The sequence below is a fragment of the Myripristis murdjan genome, chromosome 11 (assembly GCF_902150065.1).
Source record: "Myripristis murdjan chromosome 11, fMyrMur1.1, whole genome shotgun sequence".
In the NCBI taxonomy this organism is placed as follows: Eukaryota; Metazoa; Chordata; class Actinopteri; order Holocentriformes; family Holocentridae; genus Myripristis; species Myripristis murdjan.
In genome coordinates this window covers 13,680,949-13,697,875 of record NC_043990.1, presented here as the reverse complement: position 1 = coordinate 13,697,875, position 16,927 = coordinate 13,680,949, and the positions used below count along the sequence as shown (strand labels likewise).

Sequence of the window (16,927 nt, the reverse complement as noted above, 5' to 3'; positions counted from 1 at the left end):
CCAGGTTTCACAGGGTGCAGGAAATATATTAAATGTCAATCTCTATATTTTCTTCCCATTCTCATTGGCAGTGGGTAGTGGCTGTGCACAACAGAGAGGGAGGAGTTTATGAGGAAATGGAGTAATGTGCCTCTTATTTGCAGTGCGCTCCTCTTGAGTGCGAGGCGACAAAAGGCTGACAAATGTTAGTGTGGATTGAGGTAAGTGATCCGGCAGAGCTGTACAGATAGGTGGTGGGACAGAGAGGGAGAGTTGGGAGAAAGTGATGGTACTTGCTCTTTCATCCGCCCCTTTACTCCAGTCGCCACGGCAACATGCCTGGAGGGCACTCAAGAGAGGCGTCATCACTGACAAAAACAACAGAGAAGGGAAAGAGTGAGTGAGAGCAAACGAGAGCAAACTAGACAGAGTGTGTGTATGAATGAGAGCTGCAAGAGGAGACAGAAGACAGCAGACCTACCATTCCTTGGCAGACTTTCCCTGATTCAGAGAAGGGTGATTTTGACCTTCAGGGACATGGCGAAGAAGTGTAATGAACATTCATTTGTCACTGGAGGTCATTCAGATTAATGTTTGGACCGCTCACTTAAAGTTTCACGAACAGGCTCTACAACCACGTTTATGGGCATGAATATCACTGATATCCTCTCCAAAAGGACACTATTATAAGATATGAAATTGGCACAGTTAATCAAACCGAGGCTAATGCTTAATATTTGGAATTAACTGAGCCATTAATACTGTGTGCTGCCGTTAGGCTAGATAGAGTGGTTAAACCACCAACGGCGAAATTAAACAGGTTAATTAAAGTCTCAGAATTTTCATAAACTCCCCCTTTCTCTGTCTGTATCTGTCTGTCTCACATTTTTACACACACACACACACACACACACACACACACACACAAATACATTACAGAAATTTATTGGAATTTACTTTTGAGGACCTCCAACTGACTGTATTAATTTCCTAACCCTAATCTAAAACAAATTCTAATTAATTTCAACCTTAGCTCTATATTGGCCCCTTGAAGCAGTAACAACCGGCAAATATGACCATTCCAAACACACACACTGACCCATAAATGCACACACACATTTGCACTGAACCTTCACTTGCTTATTCATTCCCTCAGTTTGATTCAGTTCACTAACTTTATTGTCCCAGATGTCAATTTTGCTTGGCAGATTGGTAAAAACATCACATTGAAAACATAAAATCAGCGCAGTCAAACGCAGTTTGACCCCTCGCCTGTGCATTTGAACCTGAATCTTAATCCTAATGCCAACCAGTAACATTAATCCAAACCCAACTTTAATCCTGAAACCCAAATTCCAACCCTAAACTAGCCCCTCATTGAGGAAGTGTGAACTGTCAAAATGCTCTCATGTAGAAGAAATTTTCTTATTTCTTTGGTTCTTGTGAGAACCAAAATACAAGAGCACACACACACCCACCCCTGCCTATACATGCACACACTTTTATACTGTTATACCAGGACCTTTACTAACTTACTACTAACCTTAACTTTAACGCTGGCCCAAACAGTGTCCAGAAGCCTGTGCATTTTCACTCAGTTCAATGGTTTGTGAGTCCAAACTAAAACTAACCTTATTTGTACCCCTTTATACTAATTTAAATCTAATGCTGGTTCTTCGTTTTAACCCTGAACCTCAATTCTAATGCTAAACCTACCTTAATAACTGTGACGCTTATTCAAACCAAACCTAATCCTAATTCTAATCTTAATCCTAACTCCTAATCGAATTTTCCTCGTTTCTTTCTTTCTTTTTTTTTTTTTCTAGGATATTTGGTTCTCATGCGCACTGAAATAGACACACACACACACACACACACACACACACACACACACACACACACACACACACACACACACACACACACACACACACACACACACACACACACAGTGGCGGGGGGCGGGGCAGCCGGCTCGATGGACATGTGCGCGCCTCTCGGCCGTCAGAGGGCGGGTGTGTAGCGTTGTGCGCGCAGCGTGCGGCTGCTGCTGTAGAGCCGAGCGGCAGGTAGAAAAACCTTGAAATCTCACCGGTGAGCCTGCGGTTTGTGGGCGACTTCACAGAGCTGAGCTAAACAACTGAAACACCGACTACAGCTGTAATTCCTGAATGTAACAGCCCATTTTTTTTCTTTGCCTTATCATCACCTGTACTGTTTCTCTTCAGCGACAACTGAACTGCTAAACAATAAGGAGTATCCAAAGCGGTGAGTTGAAAGTGCGCAGCCGGGAAGAAAATAGGTCCAAACAGATCTGGCACTTGTGAAGATGTCCAAATGGGTCTTGCCGCGATGGGATTTGAGTTGAAGAACACGTTACCCGCCAACAAGTCACCCTAATCCATCCCACTGTGAAGGTTATAGGAAACTTGAAAAAGGCGTTTTGACCGGCGGGATGTTGTGAACGACGCGCTGCTTGGGACCGAAGGACCGGGGAACGCAGAAGGCAGAGAGAGTGAGAGTGAGAGAGAGAGGAACCAAGGCTGGACGAGCACCGGAGGGATTATGGCTCTCGCAACGTTTTCTCTCAGTCTCATCACGCTGGCGCTTACAAACTTGCACCTGTCGAGAGCCAACAACCGGCATGCGGTGTATTGGAACAGCTCAAACCTACAGTAAGTGGATCTCTGCAGCGGCAGGCCTGCCTCTGTTTCCTGCAAAGCATCTGTGCTTCTCTTTGTTGATGCGCACCTGAGTTGGTAACTTACGTGCAAGACAATGGCCATCTTCTGCGGCTGTTTATCCCGGTATGCAGAGTGTGAGATACAGCAGAAACTAAGTAGGGTGCAGGGTTATGCAACTTGGCAATTAATATTTTTTCCCCCCGTTGTTTTACCTGAGGACATTACGCCATTCGTCATAATAACTTCTGGTATACTGTAAGTTTTATTTTTCATCCTAAAAGTATCTTTAGCGCCTGAAATTGCTCTATATTCTCGCAATTATGTAACCGGAATCTAAAGGGGAAACTGTTTCCTACAGTGCTCCCTTCTGAATGTGTCCTACTATATAAATATTTGTTTTCTCCCTACCCGTGTTGCCCATCAGTAACTCCACAGCCTATGACTCATTTAAGCTGTCAGTTTTCCCTCCCATTTCCCCCCCTGCTTCCAGTTTTATGTTTCCTACCATCTTCACCCCCAGCGCACATACATAATGCACACATGATGCATAAAAGTCGCATAAAACTGCATGAGTATGTGTGTGCAATGCATAAGTAATCTTGCCTCGCACAAAAACACACATTGGATGCTGGCATAGGGGCGCCTACTGTATGGGGCACGCGCACACACACACACACACACACACACACACACACCTGGCTGTATCATTGGACTCCTATTGGTACTACAGCAGTGTGGTTGCGTACCTCAGGTAAGCTGCTCCCGGCTCTCTACCTGTGAGCTGTAAAGCCAGCTTGCTGTGGGGCAGACACTGATGTGGATTCTGCTGCCTTTGTCTTCTCATTAGCCAACAGTGAATCCATCTTTCTCACATTCTTTTATCTCCTCTCCTTATACAACCTCCCCCGTTGCCCCCACCACATCCACCCACTCCTCCTCCTCCTATCTGTGTTCCTCCTCTGTCCATTTGTATTCACCTCAGACGCTGGTCTCTCCTATCGTCTCTCTCTATCTCATACTTGGTTATTTTCTTCCCTCTCTTATTTTTCTACAGTCTCACCAGCCGGCCTGTCCCCCTCAATTCCCTTTTTTTCCCCCTGCATCTCATTACCGCCCCCCCATCTGCTCCTGGTCCCTTATTCACCTCCCAAGCTCTCGGCTCAGAGTACACATGGATGATGATAATTACAAATTGCACGGAAGTTATTTGAATGTATGTGAAGCAGGGACGAGTCCAAATATTTGAAGGTTTCCCCAGTCAAACAGTGAGGGAAGTGCTGAAATCTGATTGAAACAGTCGAGGTGTTGCTGCAGCAGTGCCACCGTCACCTTAATGTTAAGTGAACACAGTGTGAATGGCAGAGTCACATTCAAAACTATTTCTGATTTATGACTGCAGTTAGTCCTGTCAGTGTGATATGAATAGAGAAGAGGTATATATTAAGAGAGTCTGATTTGCATTGGTAGTGCGCGTTCAAAGCGCTGTAAGGGTACGCAGGTTTGTGAGTGTCATAATCAGTATTAGTCTTATCTATCATTTTTAATTATTAATTTGCTGTGTGCTCTGTCTAGAATAATTTTCACAGCATGGGAACACTCGTTCACTGCAATCATTCATTGAGGGTTACCACAATGGTGGGTTTAAAATGACATTCAAATAAATATATTTTTATTTTAATGAAGTCAGAATTTCAGTATGAGTGTGTGTGCATGTGTGTAAATGTAAGAGAAAGAGAGAAAGCGTGCAGGTGTGGATGTATAAGCCTGCGTGTGCACAGCCTCTCCTCTTTCCACATTGAGATACGAATCAGTAAAATAATGCAAAAATTGACCCAGTTTGCAGGTAGCAGACAAATCCTTGGAGGCTGTGGCAAGAATACTGATGGCCATCAAGCTTTAAAAGGCCCAAAGCTCACGGCCACTTCACCACCACTGTGTCCACATGCATAGAGAACCAGCTAAAGGCCTCGCTTGTTCAATGATGCAGCTCTTTCCCTCATCCAGCTCTGGTTATACAGACAAGCACAGGAGGGAACCGTGAGGACTGAAGACAGCGGCACAGAGCCAGAAACCAGAGGCCTTTAGGGCCAAACTGTGGTTGAGGCCTTAATGTTTTACCCTTGAGCGCAGCATTCAGCGCAGATGGCTACGGCACAGCTGCAAGAAATGGGATCACTTGGAAGCCAAGCTGTTTGTGCCAAAGCCATGAAAATGGCTTTTTATGATTACGCTCTGCTAGAATCGTCTTGCTCTGGTGTATTGAAAGTCAAAGGGGATTGTCACACAGTTGATACACAGTATTACTGTGCTGTTTGATTTCTTAGAACTCATCTGAGGTAAACAAGATCAAGCCTATGATTTATCTTTTTCTCCGCCTCGGACAGTTTGAAATGCAATGTCTCGATTATCATAACCAAAAGAAATAGCTCAGAGTGCCTTGATTACCGCCCAAGTCCGTCACGACCGCACTACCCCCATTAGAAAGTGTTGCTCTCAGCTTCCACTCTCAGCGGTGTGCCGAGCCAACTCGTTACAGATGTCCCTGCTAATGGCTGACTGAGGCAGGAAAAAACACACACGCAGGCCATTAAATCATCTCGCATCTGAGGCCATCTGCCAATTAGAGGGGGGAGATGTGGAACATCTTGAGAGCACACGGGAGCGGCGGTGCACTGCAGCAGACTTGCCTGTCCACGGCAGCGTCCCTTGCTCCTGCCACCTCCTCCCATCAGGTGCTTGGCCTCGCTGGTTAGATGGGCCACATCTCCATAATTGGCCACCCCATGTCAGCATGATCAAAACATCAGTATATGGCTTTCACTCACTCGTCCGCTATACCTCCCCACATCACAGCATCTGCACTAAGGCTCATAACTTAGCAGGACACCGGAGCACAAAAGTCTTTCCACAGGCGTGGGAAGAAAAAGCAGGGAACTGAGTTTGAAAATGTGCGACACATCTTTCTGCTATGTTTCCATTCCTTTACCTGCTCAGCAAGATAAAAGTCTTCTTTCATTCTTTCCCCCCGATGGTGAGCGAGTTAATGCTCGGTGCATTTCACGCTGCACATAATGACCCTGATTTGGGCCTGAAATGGTGTCTGTCAGGCCCCCAAACCAAATGAAGAAAAACAACCCAGTCCCTGGCACATCATATCTGGTGCTACAAAATAAATTATCACCTTGACAAATAGCTTCCCTGAGAGTTAGAGGTATGTTGGCCTTGTGATCAATGTGGAGTCAGGCTGCTGTCTTACTCAACAGCCTCATTAACCACTGGGTCAGACTGTGTGGGTGTGAGGAGAACCAGCTAGACTTGGAGGTGGTTCCCTTTGGACAGAGGGGAAACCTGGACCCTATAGGGAAAAGTTTGGAAATATTCATTGTCAGCACAAACAAGTTCTACTGAGAAAAGAAGCAGAGGTGGAAGAAAAAACAGAAAAACTGATAGAGGTGGATGGGTAGGGTGCATCCACGAAGAAAGAATAGGATTGAAAGTGTGAAGAATATTATTGAGAGAAAGTGGTGGGCGTAATAGAGACATTGGGGCGGAATAGAAGGAGAGCATGCTGGAAAGGTGGGAAGAAGAGCAGTCTTTAGGAGATGAGAGCGAGGGGAAGATTGATAGAGTTGGCCAAAAGTCAGGATGGGTGAAAGGGAGTGCGGGTTTTACCGGATATGGAAGTTAGGGTATTCGGCCGAATGTGCCGTGGACGCTGTTTTCTGGAGAGATGATACCCATGGGAGTTGATCCGTGCTAATGTGGACACAGGCAGGGTCATTCATGTGGACCAGTGCTCAGAGACAATAGCGTCCACCGTTCACCCGCCCCTCCACCCTACGCAACACGGTGCAGAGGTGGCATACAGGAGACAAGCGGATTTGCTACCTGATTACATGCAAGTCTGTCTGCCTGCAGCTCCGTCTCTGGGCTGTCTCGGCAATTTTGCATACAAATGCATCTTATTCACCGGCATTCAATTTGTTCTTTTCCACATTCATTGTACCGCACAAGCGTCTCAAACAGCATTATATAGCGTGCAGTTTTTTCCCCCCTTGGGTTGCTGTTGTGGTAAATGAGAACGTGTGAATAACACTGATTGAAAAGTGTAGATTGACCTTTCATAGGTTATTGAATGAAATATTTCTCTCCAGCTCTTAATGATCGTATTTTGCTCTGCATCTACACGGTCGGCTTTATTTGTAATTATTTGAGTGCTTTATTTTTATGAGGCGTAAACTTTGAAAATATTACTTTGATGAGCAGGGTTGTTAAATGGATAGTTAACTTTACATTATCACCTGCATCATTATGCGATAGATCTGCAGTGGTGTCACAAAGCCTATTTACGTGTGGGTTATTGGACTAGGGAGTTGTGTTCTTGCCGATTTTAGCTCATCGGTTTCTGCTATGAGTCAAGCAAGCAAATGGATGGAGAAATGCTGAAAGGATATTTAATGGTTCATATAGATCCAAAGGTGGGAGTGTGAATCAATACATTTATATGGTATGGGAAGGTGGACTGGCGGAATAGACACAACAAGGTTGCTTTCTGAGTAGCAATCAATCTGGGTGCATCAGGTGATCAATACCCAAATGCATTTTTAATTTGATTTCATGGTGTCAGTAAATTGCCATGAAGTATTCGGAGGCAAGGTTGGGAAGCTTGCATCAACTATTGCCTTGGAACAGCATGCCTGAGAATTGATTTTCTACAGGCTTGTCACTCACTGTTCCAGGGTTCACGCTTACGCAGACCTTATTGAGGTCTACAGTAAACAAGGCCTTGGCATAGCAACAGTGGAGAAAGAATATTTATCAAAAACACGAGTCTGTACCCAGATGGAAGCAATTTAAAGACAAGAATTGGAATAATTCTATGACACATAAACAGAATGTAAGCTTTTCAGCGAGACAATAATGATTAATTTTATCAGCAAGAAATTCTTGAGTCCTGATGGTCTGAAAAGGCAGACAGTGTAGCTGGGCCAGCAACACGACTTCCCAGTGTATCAAACATGCAGACGGACACCCTCAGTGAGCACAGATTCAAAGGTCAGCTGAGAACAGCAAAATACTGTTTCGCTGCTCATCTGCATAACAGTTTGAGTTGTACTGTCTGTTCATTTAAGCAAAAAACAGTCCAGTTCAACCCACTGAGTTTTTACTTATTTGGAGCTAGGATGATATTAAATTCACCTTAAAGAGTCTCTGCACTCAGAGCCTAAAGTTTTAGGCTGAGTGAGGAGACAACTTTAAGCAGGAGAGAAAATAGTGCAAACAATTTAAAGTCACAGTGAAACAGCCTTTGGAGAGCATTTTGCTTAGACTTGTTTCCTGTTGAAACAGGATGTTGGAGTGTCACGAAATTCAAAGGGATTGTTCAGAAGACAATAGGATATTCTTTAGGGAGAGAAAGTTAGTTTGAGTTTATGGCAAGTGTAAAGGGATTGGATTGTTCACAAATATGAGATGTTATGGACTTTTTATGTGTGCCTACTGGAACATCATTTAGATTATCACCAAAGACAAAGATTTCCAGTTGGGTAAAAGTAAAGGTGATTTGGATATAAGGAAATTTAAGAAAACAGGTCATTTTTCAGTTCATTGTAACTTAAAATGCTGATTTTGGGCTCTTGCACTTAGTACACACCAATGTGATTCTGCAGCACAGTGAACATGGATTGACTTGAAAGGTGGCTTGGCATACAAATAAAATCCCTGAATGGGGCACTTACTAAACCTGGAAAATCAAAGACACCAAATACCACCAAGAATGAGATGGTAAAAATGTTGATTATTGCTCTCTTACAGTTATGGCTTCCATTCCTGTGTCTCTGCTCTTTTATGTTTTGTGTGACTCTCTGGCACCTCTAGAAGCACAAGGCATCCCAGGCGTGCCTCAGCTTCATTATTGGCAGGAACTGGCATGGTTGGTGGGCCATAATAGTCTATTGATGGGCCTGAGTGGAAAAGTGCAGTGGGACTCACCTAAGTTCTGCCGTTAGTTAGGGGCTAGATGCTTTCTTCAAAAGAGCACGCAGAACACATAGTTAGGCCCCTCACATGCCATCAAAAGTCATTAGCATTCCATGCGCTCCAAGGTTATAAAAACTGCACTTAACCGGCAGTGGGAACCCACAGGAGATAGTCCTGATCCCAGACAGGTAGAACCAATTTCAGACTCAATGATTTGAATGCAAATGCTTTCTACAAAGAGGGCTTTCCAACTTCCAAGCGGTAGCTCCACAGTACATTATGCTGTGAGTCTGCACCGAGGTGCCCGTTACCCACTGGGAAATTACATTGCCGCTATGATGAAAATGGCTGCCATGTGGGAAAAAGATCAAAGCTGTTGATAGGTGGATGGTCACTGGCTGGAGTTTGGTTATTTGTGAAATGGACCTTGCTACGCTACATGGCTTGGAAAACGATATAGCAGCCACAGCAGTTGCCCAAAATAATTTGTTTTCTTATTCAAGCAGAAGGCCTCCTCTCTGGTAGCGCAATTGAGGTGGCATTTTGCACCGACTAGTGCCTTCAAAGTTATCAGTGTTCCTTCATAAAAAGGCACAGAGTGAGGACACAGGTTTGTGCTCTGTCATATCTTGTTCTCTGTTCATTCACTTCAGGTCTTGAGCTGTGACAGGTCTTTCCTCTAATGCTCCTGGGTACTTAACAACACTGGTGTTATGAGGAGTGGAAACTGGCCTCTCAGCTCAGTGGATGATATGGCTCCAGTGTTTCTTTCATGCAGGGGCAATTTGGAATATGGGGAGTGTAATAATTAGGTATTCTGTTATAATTGAGATTTTTCCTACTGAAGATGTAATTATAGGAAAGGTCTGAGACCCTTTGGCAGCCGTCGCCTCTGTAATGAGAACATTTGAAGAAAATTGAAATCTCTCTCTAGTGCTCTGTGCATTCAGAATGACTAAAAGTAATTTGACCCCTTCAGCGGCAGCAGCCAGCGCCTCCAGTAGTTTAATGTGTCCCTCTTATACTGTTAGAGGGAACATTTAAATCAGTACATCTTCAAGCGAAACAGTTCCATTACAAATATGATGGCAAAGTCTTTAGAGCTTGAAAGTATGATGTAAGTGGATTGGACAGGAAGCTACCTACGGGCAGAAAGTGGAAGTTATATTCTTACGAGCGAGCTGGAGGGCTGTGCGGCTCAGATGGGGGAGCTCGCATTTGCAGATATTTAAAAAAAAAAAAAAAAAAATCTGCCCAGTGAGAGAGCTTTTTTTAAAAGTTACACAGGTCTGAGAAATAAAACATGCCCCTGGAACGAGCTTGTCACAGTTACTGTACACTGCCGATCCATCTATATGACCTTTACGTTCTCTCCAGCCTGGGAAAAAAAAAGCATACAGTGAATGGATTAATGTATAATTCCGGCACTGACACCGAGCCCTCTTCTTGGTGTCCGTGTTTCCATATCTTAAACCTCATCATTTAATCAGGTCTCGTGTTGGTCTGCATCAAAAATCTATTTGGAATTCATTTGCCGCCTTGATGTGTAAATTCAGTTATGGTTTATACATGAGCTACGGCACATGCATAATCATGTCTTTCTACTCACATATGCCCGTTTTAATCTCCGTGTTTTTTCCATTGATTTATATGGACAATACGTGACTCATCTCGCTCCACCAGTCCCCTCCATCAATGAGGGGGTGCACCTTTTCTTCCCTCCACCTCTTTCTTCCTCTGTCTGGATCGGTGCGTGTGGAGAGTTGCTGTTGAGAGAAGCGCTCTGTGTTTTTTGCATGTCACGGCTGGAGGTGATTTGAGGAGGGACAAGAAGGGGTGCACCCTCCTCTCCTCACAGACATTTGAAAGGTATTCGTCTTATTAATGACAGAAAATATGTGCAGAGGCAGTAATCTACCTGCGCCCCCCCCCCATCCCACCCCCCGTGCAAATTCTCCTCTTGGCTATGTGCCAGTCTCTAGCGATGGTTTGTTTGTTAAGGTTTTTATTTATTTATTTTTTTGGTTGGTTCAGCTGCTTATCTGTAACTTTGGGCTATGCACAGCAGACGTGCGTGTGTGTGTGTGTGTGTGTGTGTGTGTGTGTGTGTGTGTGTGTGTGTGCCTCCAGTGTTTTTCATGCGTGTGGTTGTGAAATCTGAAATTGACCAATATGCCTGCAACTAATGGTGTTCAAGCCCTGTTTCTCTGATGACATTTAGTCTGTAGGTATCCAGAAGTGTTTACATCATGTTTTTTTTTTTTTTTTTTTTCCACTGGTAACATCTCTGTGTAATGCACGGGATAGTGTGTGTAGACCAGCATGGTGTGTAAACTGGGAGACACATAGAGAAGAGTGCAGATCCCAGATCCTCACCATGCTGTGTGTGGGTGTATGGAATATCAATGTCCTGCTGTGCTCTTTCACTATGTGTGTGTGTGTGTGTGTGTGTGTGTCATGGTGATTAGGTGGCAGTGATTCAGGCTTTTTCATGTATGTTGGTGTCTGGGTTATTTTTGTGTGTGTGTGTGTGTATGTGCATACATGCCTCTTTGATTGATTGTCTGTGAAGGCAGAATAATGATTCTGTCTCCTTGTTTTGCTCTCTCTCTCTCTCTCTCTCTCTCTCTCTCTCTCTCCCCCGCTCTCTCTCTCTCTCTCTCTCTCTCTCTCTCTCTCTCTCTCTCTCTCTCTCTCTCTCCCCCGCTCTCTCCTGCTTATGCCTGAGTTTCCTCTCTGTGAGTGCACACACCCAGGCAGTGCTGGGTGTTGCATTTGGGAATGGTCCTGCCTCGGAGAGCAGCAGCCCTCTCTGTCTTCCTGCCGTGTTGTTTGAAGTGTTTTCGCTCAGCCTTCTGTTCCCGCTCCGTTCTCACCTTGTGTGGAGTCAATGGGAAGTCCCAGAAGACCGCTTCGCTCAACCGCATTGCTGTGCGTGGGAGGAGAGCTGTGGGCACTACCGCCCATTTACCTCCCTTTAATTTAAGCAGTATTGCTATTGAGAGACTGAATCACATATATTGTATCATTATTGAGAAATCCCTCTTTCTCTCCATTGTGGACTGAGTTTGTGTGTACCTGCCCGTGTGTGTTTGTCTTTCTAGTCTAATGTGCAGGTACACATAAGAGAAGGTATGGTTTTGTTTGCTGCAGTCTCTAAGTGTGTGTATGTGCATTTGTGTGTGTGTGTGTGAGTGTGTCTTTCTAGTATAGCATAAAGTATACGTAAGAGATAGATGGTTATGATAAATAGATTTGCTTTTGCAGCACTTAAAGGGATTCTGTGCCACTTCCCAGGAGGAAGAGGAAGAGAAAGAGGTAGAAAAAGTTACGACAAAAAATAACCAAAAGAAAGAGGAAGAAAGTAAGGCTGGGGGAGGGAAGGAGGGAAAGGAGATGGAGGAGGGAGATACAAGGCATTGCAGAGATGTAAAGGCACAGAGTGGAGTGGGAGTGGGGGGTTGGGATGCAAGCAGAGGAGGAGAGGAAGAGCCAGCACGGAGAATATTAATGGCGTGTCAGGAAGTGGAGTATCTTTAAAGGCCTCAACATTTCTTCTCGCGCTCGCTCGTACTGTATCTGAACAAGCAGCTTGCAGGCACACTGTAAAATCCGGCAAAATAGCCGAATAGGCAACTGCATCAGTGACACATTTTTTTTCCCCCGACATACATACTCATTACCAGGAATATGTATTTGCAAGAAACAAAACGTAATGGCCACAGTAACCGGAGAGGCACTGTGACACTCACGCTAAGGGAGAGAGTAAAGCACGTACAAGATCATATGTAATGACTTCTCAAAGCTGCTAGTCCAGCATCTAAAAGCATTTGTCCGACTCACCAAAAACGTGCTGTCCTGTTTATTAGAGGTGACTTGTTTGTTCTTCTCTCATTATCAATATCAGTCTGCCTGGAGGTAGGGATGTGGCCCGCAACACCTGCTCCGCTTACTGATTTAGAGACAGCAAACATTTACTCTCGCTCTCTCCCCCTCTCTGTCTCTCTCTCTCTCTGTTTGTTTCCGTCTTGTTATGTCTATCAGTCTGTCTGTCTATCTGTGACCCTCTTTACAGCTGGCGTCAACATGCGTCCGGGGTGAATGATTTGTAATGGGATAACGCTTAACCGCATGAAAATCCAGATGTAAATACACCGGGGACACATCTAAAATGGACTGTAATCCGATCACTCAGACCACCTCATTACAATCTGTCTCTGATGTGTACTTCATGCTGTCCTAGAAAGACACACACACACACTTAAACACACATTTAGAGATTGCACCAGGTGGACAGGGACGCATTTGGACACGTCAACAAAGTGCAATTACAATGCATCCACAGTCCTCCTATAGGAAGGAGAGATTGGGTTTCAGTGTGAATACTGCAGATGCATTTTAATGCCAGATGTAAATATTAGTCATTTACATCACATGTAGATGCAGTGTGCATACAAGATATGTGTGTAAAAACAAACTGTCTGTCTGCCTGTCTGTCTGTCTGTCTGTCTGTTAGGGGTGTGTGGAGGCACCACTGTCTGTATTTGTATTAGTATTTGTTTTGGGGCAAAATAATTTGGGTTTGGGAAAAAAGTGGGCATGGCTTAAACCTGAAGTGAATTATTAGTATTTTTTTAATTGTTGGGTTTTAACCACAAATAAATATAACAAAACTGAAATGCCTGCTTATCAAAACTATATAGGTTTAGGAAACCACTATGCGTTCTGCAAATCCAAAGTAATATGATATTATTCACATTTTTTTGTGCACCGTGTCTGTTATTGTCTGTTCTGTTGGTCTACCCCCATCTCCAAAATGTCAAAGACAGCAGAGGTAGTGTTATTGTTCACAAGTAAACTCAGATTGTGAAGAAATTGCATGTCTTATTTAAAGCCGACCTTAAAGACAAACGTTCGCATGGGTAATTTATTCGGCAGAAAGCTATTATTCGTTTCTTGCCGAATATGGATTTGGGTGTATCCCTACTATCTGTCTGTCTGTCTGTCTGTCTGTCAGCTTTGTTTCAGTGTCTCTCTGCCACTGTCTTTGTGTCTTTCTCGTTCTCCCTTTCTTTTTCTGTTACAAACAAACACACACACACACACACACACACACACACACACACACACACACACACACACACACACACACACACACACTCACCAATTTTTAACTTGCCATCGTGTCAGGACTCTGAAATCCCTCCCAGCACCTGTCAACAGCGGGATCTACAGTAAGAGGAAGAAGAAGAGAGAGCTGCAGGTATGCGTGTGCACGCATATATGTGTGTTTGTGCGCACACACTTTGTGTGTATCTGATAGATTGAGAGTGAGAGGGAAATGACGCTCATTTACCACATGATGCAAGGAGGAAACACGGCGTCTTTGGTGGAGGCCTGTGTCACAGGTGGCAGTGGAATGACAGGGCCAAAAACAGGCCTGTCAGAGAGGCAGGAAGCAAAAAGCTGAGGATGCACAGGAAATAAATATGGTATTCCTCATATAGCAAGTGACAGAGAGAGTATAGGCATACTGTATGGTGACAGGGGGAACAACAAGGAACCACATTCTGTAGAGTTAAATGATGCAGCGAGAAGAATAACACATAACAGCCTGGGGTGGTTGTTTATGACGGGGAGGCAAGTGTAACACTCTATGACTGCAGAGGATGGATTCCTCCTGTGGAAATTGGTCTAATACTAGGTGGTTTATTCCCAGGGAGCCCTGACTGGCGTTAAAAACATTGAGGGCCATGATGGAAAACAAGAGTGCGACTGTAGATAATCAAATTCACATCCGGGGTTGCTGTTTTCTTTTTTTTTTTTTTTTTTTTTTTTTTTTGTATGTTGAGTGGTGTGAATTGAAAATGCAGCCTCCCCTGGTTCAAGTTCCTCTCAATATGCATCTGGTCTACCTAAAATTTCCTTCCAGGATCGTCACAATTTCATTATATCTGTGACAAGAACTGACTTTGCATTTGCAATTCATAAAACCGGTTGTAATCCCTAATTAGCTAGCTTTAATTTCCCTAATGGGGATGAACTTTTGGTCAAATTAAAGGTTCCATTAGTTTTTTTTTCTTTTTTCCCATTCTAACCTCCAGCTCATGCAATATAAGGGTAAATTAGTGCCAAGGAAACCATATCTCTAGCTAATGTGCAGTGCCAGGAAGATAACAGCAGTTTCAAAAATGCCAGAGACATTAGCATTCCTGCATCGTGCTGTGTGTGCGAGGTCTCAGTTTTTAAATCTATAAAAAAAAAATAAATTGCTGTTCGTCAGCAAAAACCGCTCTCCCTCCTCTCCCCTCCCCCCTCTGCCTCCTCCTCATTAGACAGTTCATCAGCAATCTATCATCATATGTATTATTTATGAGCATAGCCCGGTTCGTTTTAAACACACAGCGCAGGTTTCTTTAGTTATTTAGTTTTCACTTATATTTTGAAATTGTTGTCAGCCCTATTGTATAGGAGTAAGAGGCAGAGAGGGCTCCAAGCTTTGGAAAATGATGCTTTTCTACTTAATGAGGTCTCATTCCCTCCTAGCGTTCTCACTTCCAACCAGAGCACAAAGCTTTGGTTTGCTGTCCTGCCAGCCCCCGCTTCATGCCTTGTATGCAAATGTCCATTTTTCAATCAACCTTGTGTTCATTCTGCGGCGTTCGATATAGGTCTGGCCTCCTGCAAGGTAATTTACCCAAAGTTCCTTTGACCTCCAAGGTCATCTGGCGGAGTGACACCTTTAATCACTAACCTCCAGTCTGTGCTCACGGCCTCAGAGTGAGTGATGGAGGCCAGCTAAAGCAAGCTGGCTGCCAGTTAGTGTACTCCTTATTGAGGGCTGCGTGCCAGCACTTGGTGTTTTTTTGGCACTGACTGAATCGCATCTGTACCTCTGACCACTGAAATATGTTAAAGCATTTGGCGCCAAACTTTATTAGGGGGAATGTTATTTTAACATATACTTACATCATCTTTCATTCAGTCAACGCACCTGCTCCTGTTATAAAACTTAGAGTGACTGCCGATTGGCTCGTGAGGCAACTACATGCCACAAGCAGGAAAAACAAACTTGTTCAGGCATCACTATACCTTCTCTTGGTTTGCTCAAAGTACACAAAGTCGCAGAAACAGTCCAAGGTCTGGCTACATTTTACTAAAATTGAGGGCGAGAGGGCGCAGTGCAATATTTGTGACAAGAAAATAACTGCCAAGTCCGGCTGCACCTCAAACCTAATACCCGGTAATAGAGCTAAAGGTAATAGAGCTGTACTGTGTCTGACTGCCAGACATTGTATTTTTTTCCACATTAACAAATTTTAAGCTGTTCAGTAGTTATAATAAGGTCTTGAAACTGATTGAACAACAGTGTAATTTTCTTTTTTTCTTTTTGGTAAATTGCATTTTGAACAAAGTAATACTTTGCTCATATGGGCTCGTTTTATACTGTCAAAGAACAAACCACACTCAAGAGTTCAAATTAGATTTTAAGTTAGGGAAACTTAAATGAGTCAAAAAATAGGCGCTTGCGTTACATAATAAGCTGTTTAACCCAAACATAAATATAAAGATGCCTAAGAAAGCTATCAAAAAGGTGCCAGTAGTGAAAGGTAACAGGCACCACCGCAAATACTGAAATGATTACCCAGAGTCCTCACACTCGCTGGTGTATGTGCATGTGTGTGTGTCACTCTGTGTGTGACTGGTGAAACAATCCTATATCAACTAATTAGAGAAGTGGTCTTGGGACCTCAAGGTTGATGATTCAAATCCCCATGCCTGGACATTTATGGGTGTGGGTGCGTGAATGAGCCGCAATCTCTTGACACTTACTGTCAAGGTGCCTTTGAGCAAGGCAATAAACTCCTTATTACCCAAGTGAGGCCATTTAATGGCCAACAGTAGAAGACTGGTTGTACTTGGCTGCTCACAGATATGAGTGTGTGTGTGTGTGTGTGTGTGTGTGTGTGTGTGTAACCCCTCTCCCTCAGGCCGCTGCTGTAAATATGAGTATGTTCTGTGTAAACTGGGCTGGATAAAGAAGAGCTGGGGGGGAAAAAAATCAAAAAATGTTTCACTCAGCAGTCTGTATGATAGGTCAGAGACTTTCAGGGAGGAATTACACCTGAACACACACTCAGTCTCAGAGACATTCCCCTTACACATGCTCACACAATTTGTCTGTACCTCAGCAACCACCAAGCAATTTATAACAAGATGTAGTATCAGCCGTTCTCCAGTAAGACAGCTCACCTTACGTTTTCACACGCCAACACAGCACCGGA

The 16,927-nt window shown here is 43.9% G+C and overlaps 1 protein-coding gene across 1 annotated transcript in view; it reads left to right on the top strand.

Annotated features, from left to right (window-relative positions):
- The first annotated feature begins 2,007 nt into the window (after positions 1-2,007).
- efna3a (ephrin-A3a) overlaps positions 2,008-16,927 on the top strand; it is a 57,310-nt gene continuing 42,390 nt past the window's right edge. The window contains exons 1-2 of the mRNA XM_030062911.1: positions 2,008-2,247; positions 2,397-2,654. Of these exons, the coding sequence (XP_029918771.1) occupies positions 2,545-2,654 (110 nt within the window). The 5' untranslated portion in view covers positions 2,008-2,247; positions 2,397-2,544. The remainder of the gene's footprint in view (positions 2,248-2,396; positions 2,655-16,927) is intronic.